This window comes from Bos indicus x Bos taurus, chromosome 22, assembly GCF_003369695.1.
Source record: "Bos indicus x Bos taurus breed Angus x Brahman F1 hybrid chromosome 22, Bos_hybrid_MaternalHap_v2.0, whole genome shotgun sequence".
In the NCBI taxonomy this organism is placed as follows: Eukaryota; Metazoa; Chordata; class Mammalia; order Artiodactyla; family Bovidae; genus Bos; species Bos indicus x Bos taurus.
The window spans coordinates 10,629,887-10,646,475 of NC_040097.1; the positions used below are offsets into that span (position 1 = coordinate 10,629,887).

Sequence of the window (16,589 nt, forward strand, 5' to 3'; positions counted from 1 at the left end):
TCTTTAGGAGTTGTCTTCATCCAGGCGGAGCCGCCGGCAGGATGTCCGGCACGGGAACCCCATCCGGCAGTGCCGTGGGTTCAATTCCAACGGTGAGTGTGCTGTGTCTCATTACCACCACGCGGCCGCAGAGCCGGTCACGGGGCCCGCACTGCACAGACCCTCCCATGGTCCGTGGAGGTGAGGGGTTTTGGAGAAGGGATGTCCCTGGCCACCCCCTCCAGGAGTGGATGCCTGAGGGCACAGCCCTGCCTGTGTGTGTGTGGGGGTGTGTGTGGCTGTGTGTGCCCCCCGCCAGCCCACGGTCTGCCCAGAGGCGGTGCTGCTCTCACGTGGCACCCTCTTGCTCTGCAGCCAATAAGAACGCCGTGGAGTCTGTGCAGTACGGTGTGGCAGGGAGCACAGCCTTCCTTGAGTGCCAGCCCCGCTCGCCCCAGGCTACCGTGAAGTGGCTGTTCCAGCGAGATCCCAGTGACCGGCGCCGCGAGGTGACTTCCTGTGCCCCATGGTCCTTGCCGTGGATGGGGCATCCCTCATACAGTAGAAATTCCACGTGGGTGAAGCGTGGTATAGGAACCAAGAGTGGGGCAGCCCTCATTCTAAGAAAGTCCTTCCAAGCACCCTTCCCTGTGTGGAAATCATTTGGGTGAATCCAGTTATATGGAAACTCTGTGGGGTTTCCATAGTACATGGAAACTATTTGTAGGCATGCCTTTTCATGTGAGAGTTCCATATGTGTACTTGATTGGCGGTGTACCTCACTGTATGGAACTGTCACGTGGATGAGTTCCAGCATCTGGAAATTCTATCGGGTAGCCCTCGTATTATGGAAATAGCTTCTAGGCAGTCCCTTCTTAAACAAATTCTAGGAGGGTGCCCCAACATCCGTTTATTCTCATTAAATAGAAATTGTATGTATGCTCCAGAATTCCCTCATTGTACAGACTCCCTTTATGGTCATTCCTCCGGAAATGGCAGTGTCATATGCCATTCAGATGTCATATGAACACTTCCTGTGGGTTTTTCTTGCTCCATGGAAATTCCAGATGGGTGTCCCTCCATGGGGTGGCCACAAAGGTGGTCTGATCTGGTGGGGACAGCAGGGTGGTCCTGCAGTCCCTGAGTTCCACCCCCTGCCCCTGCAGGTCCACGCGGACGACCGCTTCCTGCGCACTGAACAGGGCTTGCTGCTCCGCGCCCTGCAGTCTGGTGATAGCGGCCTCTACTCCTGTACAGCCACCGAGAACAACTTCAAGCACATCATCACACGGGTGCAGCTGCATGTCCTGGGCCAGGAAGACATCCGTACGGCCCTCTTCCCACCGCCAGCTGCAAGCATTCCACCGCCAGCTGCGAGCATTCCACCGCCCCCGGGCACCGGCCCCCCAAAGCCCCGTTACCAAGAGCTGGCCCAGCTGCTGGCCCAGCCAGAAGTGGGCCTCATCCACCAGTACTGCCAGGGCTACTGGCGCCACGTGCCCCCCAGTCCCAGGGAGGCCCCAGGGGCACCCAGGCCTCCTAAACCCCAGGACCAGAAAAAACCCCGGAACCGCCGCCACCACCCACCGGACACATGAGGCCTGCTGTCTGAGCCCTGCAATGGGCCAGCCTCTAGCCCTTGTTCCTTTTAATATAAAAGATATATATATATATATATAAAATATCTATATTCTATATACACCCTGCCCCTGCAAAGACAGTATTTATTGGTGGGTTGTAAATAACCTGCCTCAACGGCAGCATCGTCCAGAACTTAGACCCAAGCTGGTCAGAGACAGCAGAAAACGGAGCCCACCTAACCAGGCGCAGCCAGTTGGCCGGGTCAGGCCAGGACCACAGTCCCCAGGCTCACCTGGGGGTCTACCTGCTCGACAGCCACCGGCGGGATCGACAGGACACGGGGAGCGAGCAGGCTCTACCTGGATAGAGCACGGACTGTACACACACCTTTGCCAGTGTGTTCCATCAGCCTGTGCTGCTGGCATGCACGTGGAGGCGAGGACTGCTTTGGAGACTGGGGGTGGGGGGCGGGGGCTCAGATGCACTCCGAGAAGGGAAGAAGGGGGTGGCACAGGATGCCAGCGCCTGCCTGGGAGAGGGGCACTCAGTCAAGGCCAGCCCTTTCCTGGGTATTTATTCTCTATTTATTGGGGATAGAAGAAGAGGAGCCCTGCCTGGGTGGGGCAGCCCCTCCGGCCCCTCCTTCCCACCCTGCCTGGCCTCTCTACCTCCTCTTCGCTTTTTCTGTGCCACTGTGACTCGGGGGCTGGGAGAACAGCAGAGGGGCCAGGCTCAGGTAGCACTGAGGGGAGAAAGGGCCATGGCAGAGGCCTGGGGCCTGCAGGGGCTCCCCAGGGCTCCCTTCTGCCCACCACTTCAGATGATGGGTGTAAATAGCTCTGGGGGGCAGTTGGGTAGTGGGGTGGGAGCTCCTGGCAGCCTTCTGCTGCCCGGCTGCACCTGCCCTTGGGTTCCATCTTGCTAATAAACACTGGCTCTGGGACTGGACTTTGGTGTTCTCCTTGGCGCAGGAGGGAGGGTGGGAGTTCAGCCCACACCCAGATTCTGTCCTCCACTAATGTAGCTTGACCACCGGTTCCCCCACGGTCTCCTTTGGAAGTTCAGCTTTCAGTCATTCATTCAGCCGTTTGATCGTTTGCTCACACTGCTTTCTCACCTGGCTTTGTGTTTTGCCAGGAACTCAGGACTCAGAATTGGCAAGACAGAGCCACAGCCTTCACAGCACAGCTGCCCCTGGCCCGAGAATCAACAAAATTCCCATTCTTCCTGTCTCCTTCCAGCCAGCTCTTAGCAGAGGGCCCAGCACAAGCAAATGTCCAGAGGCAGGGAAGACCAGGATAAGTGGGGATCTGCTGGAGAGGAGGAAGTGGGGCTGGGGGCCCTGGGCCAAAGTTAATGAGTCAAGCCTTGATGCGCATGCATGTTCAGTCATGTCCGACTCTCTTTGCGACCCTATGGGCTATAGCCCGCCAGGCTCCTCTGTCTATGGGATTTTTCAGGCAAGAATACTGGAGTGGGTTGCCATTTCCTTCTCCAGGGGATCTTCCTGAGCCAGGGATTGAACCCGTATCTCCTGCATTGGCAAATGGATTCTTTACCACTGAGCCACCTGGGAAGCCAGTAGCTAGGGAGGCTCAGGGATCCAGCAGGGCTCAGGGCCATACCTGGCAGGCAAGGGGAGCTGGGGGGGACAAGGAGGCAGTGGAATAGTCCCACTTTAAGCAAAGCCAATATGTAGAAAGCAGGTTTTTGTTGGTTTCACACACCTGGGCCCCTGTACCACCCCAACCCCCTGGGCAGTGTACAGGCTGCAGAGACTCCCAGGGCCCACTTGCAGCATGGTGGTGGGGTAGAAGACAAATGGAACCTAAAAGTCGAAGGTGGCGCAGATAATCTATTGCTCCTGAATGGATCTCCCCTCACCCAGCAGGGCAGATGTTGAAGCCACCAGCTCCCAGCTCCCAGAACCAGTGTCTACTTCCTACATGTTTAGGGTCAGTGTGTGTTGTGTGTGTGTGTGAATTTTTTAATTCAAGTATAGTTGATTTATAATGTGTTAATTTCTGCTGAACAGCAAAGTGCTTCAGTTATACATATATTTATACATTCTTTTAAAATATTCTTTGCTGTTATGGTTTATCAAAAAGTATTGAGTTTAGTTCCCCGTGGTATACAGTAGGACCTTACTGTTTATGCATCCTATATGTAATAGTTTGCATCTGCTAATCCCAAACTGCCACTCCATCCCCCCCCCACACCACTCCCCTTAGCAACCACAGTCTGTTCTCTGTCTGTGAGTCTGTTTCTGTTTTGTAAAAGTTCACTTGCGTCATATTTTAGATTCCACATATAAGTGGTGTCATACGGTATTTGCCTTTCTCTTTCTGACTTGCTTCATTTCGTGTTATAAGCTCTAGTCCCATCTGTGCTGCTGCAAATGGCATGATTTCATTTATTTTGGTGGCTGAGTAGTATTCCAGTGTGTTTTTGTGCCACGTCTTCTGTATCCGTTCATCCGTTGATGGATGTCTAGGTTGCGTCTTGGCCATTGTGAACAGTGCTGCTATGAATATATGGGTGCATGTATCTTTTTCAATTACAGTTTTCTACAGATGTATGCCTGGGAGTGGGATTGCTGGATCATATGGCAACTCTGTTTTTAGTTTTTTGAGGAACCTCCATACTGTTCTCCCTAGTGGCTCTACCAACTTGCCTGCCCCCCAACAGTGTAGGAGGGTTACCTTTTCTTCACACTCTGTCCAGCATTCATTATTTGTAGACTTCTTAATGATGGCCATTCTGACGAGTGTGAAGTGGTACCTCATTGTAGTTTTAATTCGCATTCCTGTAGTAATTAACAATGTTGAGCATTATTTTATATGTATGTCAGCCATCTGTATGTCTTCTTTGGAGAAATGTCTAGTTCTTCTGCCCATGTTTTGATTGGATTATTTGTTTTTTTGTTGTTGAGTTGCATCAGCTTTTTGCATATTTTGGAAATTAAGACCTTGTCAGTCATCATTTGCAAATATTTTCTCCCATTCCTTAGGTTGTCTTTTCATTTTGTTTATGGTTTCCTTTGAGGTGCAAAAGCTTTTAAGTTTGATTAGGTCCCATTTGTTCATTTTTGCTTTTATTTCTATTGCCTTGGGAGACTGACCTGAGAAAATACTGGTACGATTTATGTCAGACTGTTTTGCATACGTTCCCTTCTAGGTGTTTGATGATGTCCTGTCTTACATTTAAGTGTTTAAGCGACTTTGAGTTTATTTTTGTGTGTGGTGTGAGAGTGTTCTAACTTCATTGATTTACATGTGCCTGTTCAGCTTGCCCAACACTAGGGACAGTCTCAATGCCCAGAATATGGGGCCCTGGCAGCCTTGCGTCTGCAAGAGTTGAGTGCTAAGGCAGCAAGTTTTCTGGGGAGTCCAGCCAGGAGGGGGCTGAGAGCCCAGGATCTGAGTCTTCTCATGGGAGGTGGCAAAACTCCAGAGGCTGCAACTCAACACTACATGCTCAGCTGAACCACTTCCACTTAGGAGCACACCCTGTCCCATCTGAACCCCACACAGACATCTAACCCCTAAGCTGAGGCAGGCATGCCCTGGAGATATCCCTGACAGGTCCCAGAGCACCCACAAGGGACAGAAGAGGAGTGGGGCTCATCCGCTCCTCCCCTGGGAATGCCAGACCTGCTCTGGGACTCTGTTCCCATCTGATAACAGGCCTGCAAGATATTCCCTGGAAGAGCCTGGCCACCTCTGCAGGTCACACTGCTGACCTCAAGTTTATGGGTACACGCATGTGCAAGTGTGCACACATACAGGCAGACACGTGCATAAATGTACGTGCACACAGGCAAATCCACACACATGCATTTCACCTGTGCATGCATTATACATTCACACACATGCAACATTAACCCACATAAGCACAGCAAAGTGCACATATAAACATACACATGAGAAGTGCACAAAAGCATCCATGCACACACACGTGGTACACAAACAAGCAAGCATAGACATACACTGGCACTCACGAAAGCACAGGCACATGTTTACATGCAAGTATACACAGACAAACGTATGTCATTGTCTTGCTTGATACCAGTACAGGATACATGCACACCCACCCAAGTCTGTTGGAATCATGGAGGCAGGTAGAGGCCTCACCCAGGTTGGATCCAGCCCTTGGTACAGGGCAAATGCAATGTCCACCTTTCCTTCTTGACTCCCTATTAAGCATGGAACCCTGGCCTAGAGTCACCGGCCCTTCTCAACCACCTCCTGCCATGTGATCCTCTGAGCCTCCACTTCCTCATCTGTGCAGTGATGTGGTGCATCCGCCAGGCTGGTGTGAGCTCAGCAAGGAGCAGTGCTGAGCCCAGTACTAGACAGTGGGCAGGTGCTCCTTGCAGGCTTATCCTTCTCCTCCCTGCTCCCAGGCCCTCCCCTCATTACCCCCACCCCCAGAACTGAGGCCCTCTCTTCCCCTTTTTGAGCCTGAACCCCCCAGAACTTGTACCCCTGCTTTAGAGCAGGAGCTGGACTAGGACTCCAGGGTCTCTCCCAGAGGGTTTGGGGAGCGGCAAAGAGTGGGGTGCAGAGTCAGCAGGTGAGGGATTGGGGCCATGCCAGCCTGATTAGGAGGGCTGGGGGCTGAGCTGGATTCACCTGTCCTTGTCTCTGATTGGCTCTTAGATACCAACAACCCCCAAATCCTACTAAGTAGCCCCACCAGGCCCTGCCCAGATCTGTAGACAGCCATTGGATTCCCAGTTCTGGGGTCAGAAGGGTGTCCAGGGAGGCCAGAGGCTAGCCTGAGCCTGGCTCTGGGGAACCCCTCCATCCGGAAGAACCAACTCACGGCCCTCCTCCTTCACCTCCTGCCAGGACCATGGGGGCTGGGGCCAGCGCTGAGGAGAAGCACTCAAGGGAGCTGGAAAAGAAGCTGAAAGAAGATGCTGAGAAAGATGCTCGAACCGTGAAACTGCTGCTTCTGGGTAAGGGGGTGGGCTGAGGAGGGGCCACGTCTGCCAGTCAGAGGCCTGGGGGCAGGCAGGTGGCCCTTCTGTGAAGCAGGTGTGATTTGGGAAACAGAATGAGCCTACAGCCTAGCAACAGAGTGGAGCCCAGGCCAAGCAAGACCAGGCCTGATGGGTGACACTTTTGGCTCCCTAAGGCTAGGTATCCCGCAGAAACCCTCTCTGGAGGGCTCAAACCTCAGGCAACCTCCCCTCCCAAGATGTGTGTGCCAATCACACTTTTTTTAGAGACGTGTTCAAGGCCCACATTTGCCCTGGCTATGTTCCCTCAAACCCCAGCCTTTAGCTTGATGGGCCTGCTGAGGAGGGCTCAGAAACCAGGGGCCTCGGGAGCACCACAACAAGGCTGCTCCCTTGGGAAGGAGGTCACAGTCCTCCTGAGAGTAGGTAGCTTCCAGGACCTCCCAGGTCCACACACAGTGGCCCTCAGTTTCCAGAGCTTTATTGCTGGCAGACCTGCAGGACAGGTGAAAGATGTAGAGAGCTACTAAGGCCCAGTGGAGAATAGAGAAAGCCATGTCCTTGGTCCCATGGGTAGTGAGGGGAGCTAGAACTGATCTAGTACTTCCTCCTGCCGCCACCACCGAGGGAAGGAACTGCTTTGAGAAGGCACCTCAGGCTTCTCCCAGGCTGTCCAGGGTTCAGACAGACAGGTGAATGTGTGTAGAGAGACCAAACCAGAGTACCCCAGGGAAGACAGGCTAAGCCAAAATCCCATTAGCTGTGCCCGACACCCACACGAGAGCAGGCTCAAAAGGACTGTCAGCTCTGTCTTCTCCCCCAGCAAAACGTGCTAATTCCCTCTGAGCCTCTTGGGGACACTCCCTTCCATCCCAGGTGGAAAAGCAGGGGTTGACCTGGCTCAAATAATCCCATGCATGTAGTACCAGAATCGTCCACAAGGTGGAGCTCAAGGTTTCTTTATTTTTGGCCTCCGAAAAATAAGACAGCCTACAAGGTGTTGGAGGCTCCAGGACAGAGTTGAGGTTGTCCATTCGCCTCATCAGCCCGCTTTGGTCACTCCTGACATTTAGGTTTTGCTGCCGGGGTATTAGGACCTTATTTGGGGAGTGTGGTAGGGAAACAGGTGGGATAGAGGGGACAGTGCGGTCTGCGCATCTCTGAGGCAGGGTTTCCATTCCAATCCAGGTGCCGGTGAATCCGGGAAGAGTACCATTGTCAAGCAGATGAAGTGAGTGCCCCTACCCTATCGGAGGCCCTGGGGGTGGGTGGTGCCCCTGCCCTACCTGAGGCCCTGGGGTTGGGCGCGCCCTGGAGGTCTGATCCCTGACCCGCCCAAGAGGTGCTGACCCGGCTCCCGTGGCTGTAGGATTATCCACCAGGACGGGTACTCACTGGAAGAGTGTCTTGAGTTCATTGCCATCATCTATGGCAACACGCTACAGTCCATCCTGGCCATTGTGCGCGCCATGACCACACTCAACATCCAGTACGGAGACTCTGCGCGCCAGGTGTGTCAAGAGACTAGCTGAACAGGGCCTCTGGGGATTCGAGGCTGAGCCCCAGCCCCTGGTTACCACCAACCACTCCCCTGCCCTCAGGACGACGCCCGAAAGCTGATGCACATGGCAGACACCATCGAGGAGGGCACGATGCCCAAGGAGATGTCAGACATCATCCAGCGGCTGTGGAAGGACTCCGGTATCCAGGCCTGTTTCGACCGAGCCTCAGAGTACCAGCTCAACGACTCTGCTGGCTAGTGAGAGCACAGGCCAGGCACAGGGGTGGGGGGCAGGCGGGGCCCTGGCACACCCCTCCACCCAACCCTACCCACATCCCATATCTCCCACAGCTATCTCTCAGACCTGGAGCGCCTGGTAACCCCGGGCTACGTGCCCACTGAACAGGATGTGCTGCGCTCCCGTGTCAAGACCACGGGTATCATTGAGACGCAGTTCTCCTTCAAGGACCTCAACTTTCGGTAGGACACTGAGCCCTGACTCCTGCTCTGGAGTGGGGAGGCCTTCCCCCAAGTTCACTGCCCGAGGCCTGTTGGTCGCAGAGGTCCCAGCCCTTCTAGAGACCTGCCACTTCTCCAACACCCCACCAGCAGAGAAGTCTGGCCCCTCCGGATGCCAGGCCCATCTGGGTGCTTCCCAGCCAGCATTAGGAAGCCAGGGGATGCCTGTGGGCGTCTCCGGCAGACTTGATACACAGGTTTCCGGTCCTCATGGCCCCGCAGGATGTTCGATGTGGGCGGGCAGCGCTCAGAGCGCAAGAAGTGGATCCACTGCTTCGAGGGGGTGACCTGCATCATCTTCATCGCGGCGCTGAGCGCCTACGACATGGTGCTGGTGGAAGACGACGAAGTGGTGAGTGTCCAGCCGGGCCTGAGCGATTGAGCGGGGAGGAGGAGAGGAGAAAGAGGAGACGGCGCTGTGGGCGGGCGCGGGGAGCATCTGAGAGAGGATGTTTGTCCCAGAGCCCTCTGAAGGAGGAGACGAGGCAGCCTCCTCATCAGGAAATGAAGGGAGGGTGGGCGAGTGGCAGGAGAAGGAGGAGACAGTCTTGGAGCTGTCTGAGTGGGGGCCCGGAGCCCAGAGAGCAGGCTGGGGTCGGCCAGTCAGTCGCAGCCAGGTGGAGGGGGGTGGCGACCCCTGTCCCCCGGTGCCCGACAGCCTCTGTCCTCCTCAGAACCGCATGCACGAGAGCCTGCACCTGTTCAACAGTATCTGCAACCACCGCTACTTCGCCACCACGTCCATCGTGCTCTTTCTCAACAAGAAGGACGTCTTCTCGGAGAAGATCAAAAAGGCGCACCTTAGCATCTGCTTTCCGGACTACAACGGTGAGACCCTTGGCCTGCCACCGGGCGGCGCTCCAAAGCCACTCTCTAGGCCTGAGCTCCTCCTGCCGCCGCGGGGAGGCTTCGTAGCAGGGACTGAGAGCCCCCCACCCCTCCCCTGCCAGGGCCCAACACGTATGAGGACGCCGGCAATTACATCAAGGTGCAATTCCTTGAACTCAACATGCGACGCGACGTGAAGGAGATCTATTCCCACATGACATGCGCCACCGACACGCAGAACGTCAAGTTTGTCTTCGACGCTGTCACCGACATCATCATCAAGGAGAACCTCAAAGACTGCGGGCTCTTCTGAGGTGGCTCCCCTGCGGGCCGGGATGCTCCTCTGTCTTGCCTCTTGATCTCAGTACCCCCCGGGGGGTCCCATCCCCAGCTCCCTATCCCATCTGCAGGCCCCTCCCCAGCTTTCCGGATCCACTCCACTGCCTGGCGTCTGGTCGCCGGACTTTCTGACCCTTCCGCTTCCGGGTCCCACTCTAGCTCCTCAGGCTCCACCCCTACGGCCATAGGCCCCGCCCCCGGCTCACAAGCCCCACCCACTAGCTCTCTTTTGACTCCGCCCCAGTCACTCAGCTAGGGCACTGCTTCCACGCCCATCTCCATATGACTCCATGTTACGGATGCTGACTCTGTTCCTTCTTCTCTTCACAGGTGCCTGAGCTCATGCGTCCCTGAGACCCTGCAGCCCTTGACACCTTGTAGCCCCAATGTGCATGACCCTATCAGTCCCCCAGGACTCCTGGGCTCCAGCCTGTGGCCCCACCAGCCACACACTCAAAGCCCTAAACCCTGCTAGCCTTGAGGCCCTATAACCCTCCCTCGTGGCTCCCAGGATTCCCAGGTCTCCGAGAGTCCAATGCCCCCAGCCACCCCAGCACTGCCCTTCACGGCCTGGCTGCACTGGCCTCCCAGACCTACCACAGCCAGCCCCAGCTAGAAGCAAGCAGGACTTGGGGCAGCTACAGCTCACGGTGACTCAGCAATACCTCTACTGACCAATCTCCTGCCTCTCTTCTGCCCCAGGAGGCCCATTACTCACCTGGTGAGTCTGGGTTCAGCAAACAGCCCTCCCTCCCAGAGCTTTATGAAGGGCAGGGGGCAGGCATGGAGCCCTTCTCTGAGCAAGCCTTCTGCTTACCATCAGCCCATTCTAGCCTTACCACCTCCATGTGACAGGGTCTGATGCCCATCTGCCCAGTGGCCAGTGACTGCCCTGCCCAGCAGATTCAGGAGTCCAAAGTTCAAGCCAGCTCTGGCCTGTGCAGCTTGTATGGAGACGACTTAGTGAGTCAGGGCAAGCCTGGGGGCTCCTGGTAGCAGGAAGAGACTCAAGCTGGAAACTTCCCGTACCCTAACCCCTCCCCCCAGAGGCTCTGCCCACGCCGTCCTTGGACACCAGAGTCATGTCCTACTCCCCTCCAGCCCGCGGCACTCTAGATCAGCCACTCTGTTGAGGGAGGGTACTGTTGACACCAGTTGTGGCCAATGGTCACACTGTCCTGAGGGGTGGCTGGGAGCAGAGTCCGGGTCCCATCGATCAGCCCCAGGCAGAGGATGTGAGACCGGAAGGAAGCCCAGATTGTGCCCAGAGTGGTCTGCCTCAGGTAGGGTCAAAAGCAAATCCATGTGACCCCCTTGTCCCTGCCAGCAGCTTTTCTCACCCTCCCATCAGGGCCCTGGTAGGAAAAAAAAAAGTCATGCCTGAACCATCAGGGACAAAAGCCCATGTCCCCTTACCTCTGCTCCCCACTCCCCATCAAGTACCTAGTCCTTGCTGACGCCCATGGGCTGTAGCCCGTGCTGTAGTCAAGGGCAAGGAACATCCGTCTAACAAGTCCAGGGCATAATCTGCACTCCCTTCAGCTAGATACACAAACTTAGCAATAAACCTTTGCGTCAGGCCCTGGTTGTCCTTTCTTGGGGGGAAGGGGAGAGTTAATGATCATGAATCATGCGCATTTATTCAATGCCCAGTGCTGGACTGGACGTGAGTAGGGAGATGGTTCTTTCCAGAAAGAAGCGGCTGACCTGGCGTGGCAGGGGGCACTCTTGGGGGCGTGGGATCAATTTGGGTGTCCTGAGAGGGATTGAGGGGGTAAAGGGGCCATGGGAAATGTTCACAAGGACAATCTTGGATCAAGAAGGGGTTGTGAGGTGGAAGCTCATTCTGGCATGGACAGTAGGGTGTAAATGGCCCAGGAATGTGGGCTTTTGGGTCACAGGAGTTGCGTGGAGCAGGAGCAGGGAAGGAAAGGGAAGATGGGAGAAGCAGCAGCAGGAAGGCTGGACGGGTGCCACCCACCAGCCCAAGGGCCTGTGCTTCCTCCAGAAGATGATGGGTCCAGGAAGCCCTTGAAGCTAGGATATAATCACAGGGCTGAGATTAGGGTGACGCAAATGAGGCACTCACCTCAGATGTAAAGCTTAAGGTGGTGCCAAAAAAACTCAGTAATCAAGATAAATACTAATGCAGTACTTTCAAAAATCAAAATTACCTGCAAAAATCCATAATGAACAGAATATCAAAATTTTTTATCAAGACAAGATCCAAGAGAGCCTGGCGGAACCATATTAGACCCCAAAGCAAAAGGAAAAATGTCCACTCCTATCATATATGTTTTCATGTAGTTTTAAAGGTTAATTTTTTTTTTTACGGAACGTTAAAGTAGTTGAAGAAACATCAAATAAGTCGAAAGTAGGCATATTAAAATTCACAGCGTTACTTTAAGCTTGTGCACGCGTGCTAAGTTGCTTCAGTCGTGTCTGACTCTTTACGACTCTATGGGCTGTAACCCACCAGGCTCCTCTGTCCATGGGATTCTCCCGGCAAGAATGCTGGAGTGGGTTGCCATGTCCTCCTCCAGGGGATCTTCCCGACCCAGAGATCGAACCCGCGTCTCTTATGTCGCAATCCAGGGATTGAACCTGCATCTATGTCTCCTACATTGGCAGGTGGGTTCTTTACCACTAGCACCACCTGGGAAGTCCTATTTTAAGCTTAAGTGTTTTATTTATACCTAAAACAGTATTTACAGTGTTATATAGAGGAGACCCGGGTTCGATCCCTGGGTTGCTATGATCCCCTGGAGAAGCACCTGGCAACCCACCAGTATTCTTGCTTGCAGAATCGCATGGACAGAGAAGCCTAGCGGGCTACAGTCCATGGGATTGCAAAGAGTTGGACACGACTGAGCAACTATCACTTTCACATTCTTGGCTTTAATGGGAGTAAAATCATCAATACTATTTTCCAAATCTGTTTCTGGAAAAAATAATCATAAAAATTTTCATAAAAGCATGTGTATAGGGACACACATTTTTCCTGGAGGCTAGGCATGGGGGGATGAGAGGAGTGGGGCTGGGAGGCTCCATGAGGAAGAGATTTATGTCATTACTCCATAGGACCAACATCTTCAAGGAGTGGGACTCAGTGACAAGGGTCTGAATTTGTACAGTGATCAAGTGCATGTGATGCCCCCACTAAGCTGAGGCTGCAAAGGAGTGTTGAGAGGACTGAGTTTTCTGGACCTGTGGCCACTTGAGGGAGAGATCCAGGAGTCAGACAGATCCTTGGGACTGGGCAGAAGGCAGCATGCGGGCAGCGTCCTCAGTGTCCAGGTGGAAGCGGCACAGTGAGCCTGCGTGGGGCTAGAAGGGGAGAGTGAGTGTGCGCAGGCCTGAGCGTGGGGTGGAGGTGCGGGGACACCGGATAAGTTAGGGAGACCAGGACACGTGTGGGCAGCCATTCTGGTGCTGCTCAGAGGCCTGAGGGGGAGGATGGGGCTCGGGCCAGTGTTTCAGGATCCCACTGGGTGGTTTGGGGCCTGGCTGAGCTGGGCTGCTCATCCCTGCTAAGGACTCTCTGCCCAAACAATTTACTGGAGTGAGGTGAGGCAGGGGAGGGTGATGGCGGGATTTCATGGGGAGGGGCAAGGCGGAAGACAGAAAGCTTTGAAAGGCTGGAGGAGGCAGGCTTGAGACAGAGGAAGCTGTCCGGAGAGCTGGGCTCATGGGGAAGTCTGCCTAGCCACCTTGTCTCAGAAGAAAGGTGATGAGCTACCCAGGCTTCCTTGGCAAGAGACAGAGAAGAGGCCAATACCATGGAAATGCTGGACCCCACACTCCAGGTTCTGACCCTAGGGGCTGGGATTCTGAGCTGATATTCTTGGATCCCACAGACTGGCGACTCTGCCTGGCCTCCAGCTGCCCTGTTCATGGCCATCAAGTGGAGGGAGAGGGGCAAGTCTCCCGGACGGAAGCCTCCTCAGCCCCACTTACCACACCAGTGTAAATTATACCCTAGCGAGCAGGATCAATGGATGCCCAGTGCCTGATTCACAGTCCAGGGCAGAGGATCAGAGAGCTGGTCCAGAGTCAACATGTGGCCCCACCCTCGTCTTATAGGCAAGGGGCGTTTATTATGGGCACCTCCAGCCACCACCATCCCTGCTGACCTCAACGCCAAGGTGCCCCTGGGGGCCTTCACGACCTTCGACTCTGACTCTGGCGGGGCGAACCTGGCCCAGCCATGGAACAGAGATTAAACAGGCCTGGTGAACGGTTAATGCTGCTGACGTCAGGGCCTGGTCGGGTGGCCACTGGGGGCTTGGGCCCTCCCCACAGGCATGGGGGGCGCACGTGATCTGGGCTCATTAAGCCGCTTCAGTGGCCAAAGAAGCTGGGGGCCAGGTCTCGGGGGAGAGAGGGGGGCCCTCCAGGGCTGTGGGGACAGGCTCTAGCCAGAAGGTCACGAGCTCTGTGGATGAAGGCCAGGGGAGAACCAGACAGGAGGGTTTGCCTATGGGTCCGCTCTAGACTTCTACAGCCCTAACCCCCTGCTTGGGACCAAAGGGGAGCCTCCCAGACACCAAGCTGGGCAGAGTGTTGTCAGGAGCTGTAAGTGTGGGTCCTCAACCCTGGGATGTGGAGGTGAAAACCACCCTCTCCTCTAAGGCCTTGAAAGCCCCCAACGTGACTCCAGGCCAAGGGTCTCGCCCTGGCCACAGCCCTCCGCCTATCAGTGCTAATCTCATACTCATTCACAGTTCCCTGTGGCTAAGCTGTTCCTTCTGTCCACCGTGCCCTCTCTTCCCCACACTGGCAGGTGTCTTTCTTCCCCTTGGCAGAGCCAAGCCCACAGATTGCTTCTCCATCAGGCTTTTCCTGATCTGCATGCTCTAACCTGGCAGGAGCTTTCCTGCCTCAAGGACCCACACAGAGTGCTTGGAGACACTGGGGCTGCAGCTGTGTGGCGGGGTGGCAAGAGCTGCTGCAGTCGGTGTAGGAAGAAGGAGCTGGCTCTTTCTGGGGGCTCAGAGGTGATCCTTCATTTGGCTACTGAGGGACAAGCGAGAGTTTGCCAAGGATGTGGGACAGGATGGCGAACCAGGACTGCAGAGGTACAGGGAAGTGAAGGCTGGCATGTTCTTGGAACAGCAGGAAAGAGCTTGCCCAGCTGGGCAGTGGGGGAAGTGAAGAGGCCAGCTGGGAAGAGGAGCAGATCGGGAGGGTGTCAGGGAGGCTGTCTGGGTGTGAGGCAGGTGCCTGCAGTGTGTTGGAGGAATCAGTGGATACAGATGCTAGGCTCTGAAGAGGACTGGGTTGAAGATGAAGATGGAGCCTCATGGTAAAAGAGTCTTGGGATGCTGTGTAGCCAACATGCCATGGGACGTGCTGGCAAGCTGAGAGGAGGCTGCCTAGCTGGAGGCTGAGAACACATGACTAAAGAGGGAAGAGCAGAGCAAAGGGCTGCCAGGACCCTGGAAGAAGGGTCTGAGTGATCCTGGGACCCTACGTTCTGCCTCATGTATCTGGCAGTTTCTTGGGGCTGTGTGTCAGTTTCTGGAGATGGGGGCTCGGAGGTAGGAGGCTGGGCCACAGGTTGACGTAAAGCTCCCCCCCCATCTTCCACTCCAGGTGGCTGCCCCCAGCACTGCAGCTGCGTGAACGGACATTCCCTCCAGCCTCTGGGAGAAGGTGCCTGGTACCTCTCGGAGCCCCATGAAGACTGCCAGCTGTCCGGACACCTCAAGCTGGGCTGGGATATTCGGCAGGTGGCAGGAAAGGCCTCTGAGCTGTGTTTGCCCTGGCTGGGGCCCAGGCCTAGCATCAACAAACAGGCAGCTCCTCCCCCAGCCGGGCCACAACTGGCCTGGCCCAGGGACCCCACACCATGCTGCCCTGGGGCCTCTCACAGCAGCCCAGCCCAGCTGGCCCCTGCTCCCTCCAGACTGGATTGAGGACCCCAACACCCACATGCCGGTGACCTTGAAGCCAGACCTGGCTCCTCAGGAACTGCCAATAGGAGCACCCAGTCCTTGGCAGATGGCTTCTGTGAGCACCCAGGATGTGTGGAGGTTGGGGGGGTGGGGCAGAACTGAGACCCTGGTCAGCACCTCTCCTATTTGACTCTGTCCCACGGGCAGCCCTAAAGCCCCTCAGAGGGTGAGTTTTAGGGTCTCTCAGGACCAAAGTAAGCTGTGATCTGGGGATTACATCAGCCCCAGATTAAGAGGGACAGCCAGTCCCTTCCTGTTTTGCAGCCCTCAGCAGGGAGGCAGTTTAGATGGTTTGAGGTTTTCAAGGATTGCCACCATCCCAATGCCTTTCTCTTTATTCCACCCAGCCCCCTGGCCTTCCCAGCCAAAGCTGAGTCCTCTGTCCTTGATTCACAGCTTCCTTCAGGCCAGGGGAATAGACAGCTATTTTCTTGTGACACAGAGGGAAACTGAGGTACGCTAGGGCTTGGCTGTGGTGGTGCTGTGAGTCAGTTGGAAGAGAATCCTGGAGTCCTGACTCCCAACCCAGGGCAGGGAAGAGGTGAGGCCTGTCTTCTGAGGGCATTCTCCCCAATACCAGGGAGGGGGACGGACTTGACACAGAGACATCCAGCTTGGCTAGGAACAGCAGAGGCCATGGATTAATCGGATCAGAGCCAGTGGCTGAGAAGCGAGAGACAGCTGTTCGGTGAACAGTACCCCCTCCAGCTCACTCCCCAGGTTAGGGCCTTCCCCAGTTTACTGCTGGTTACGCCTGGGGTGGGGGGGCGTGAGCCTTAACACCCACCATGCACCTCTGAGCACTAAGGCTTTGGCTAAGAAGCAGGCAAGGATGCGATTAGGAGCCCTCAGCCAGGAACACCAGGACCACCCTGAAACCCTTTCCGCCAAGGCACCAAGTCCCAGACCACAGTTCCCA

General features: G+C 55.4%; 2 protein-coding genes across 7 annotated transcripts in view; both read left to right on the forward strand.

Moving 5' to 3' along the window:
• Nucleotides 1–2,508, forward strand: part of SEMA3F (semaphorin 3F) — a 37,754-nt gene extending 35,246 nt beyond the window's left edge. For all 4 annotated transcript variants that reach the window (XM_027522541.1, XM_027522542.1, XM_027522540.1 and 1 more), the window contains 3 exons: nt 25–92; nt 355–488; nt 1,146–2,508. In XM_027522541.1, coding sequence (XP_027378342.1) covers nt 25–92; nt 355–488; nt 1,146–1,577 — 634 coding nt within the window. In that variant the 3' untranslated portion in view covers nt 1,578–2,508. The remainder of the gene's footprint in view (nt 1–24; nt 93–354; nt 489–1,145) is intronic.
• A 541-nt stretch (nt 2,509–3,049) lies between these two features.
• Nucleotides 3,050–11,294, forward strand: GNAT1 (G protein subunit alpha transducin 1). 3 transcript variants are annotated; one of them, XM_027522547.1, is made up of 10 exons: nt 3,050–3,515; nt 6,414–6,523; nt 7,715–7,757; nt 7,896–8,037; nt 8,128–8,285; nt 8,379–8,507; nt 8,769–8,898; nt 9,221–9,374; nt 9,497–9,688; nt 10,044–11,294. In XM_027522547.1, exons 1-9 carry the CDS (start codon nt 3,457–3,459, stop codon nt 9,685–9,687), a joined length of 1,116 nt encoding a protein of 371 aa, XP_027378348.1. In that variant the 5' UTR covers nt 3,050–3,456; the 3' UTR covers nt 9,688; nt 10,044–11,294. The 3 variants fall into 3 exon arrangements, with proteins under 3 accessions (XP_027378348.1, XP_027378347.1, XP_027378346.1); XM_027522546.1 differs by having other exon boundaries at nt 9,497–11,294; XM_027522545.1 differs by lacking the exon at nt 10,044–11,294 and having other exon boundaries at nt 9,221–9,666.
• Nucleotides 11,295–16,589: the final 5,295 nt, after the last annotated feature.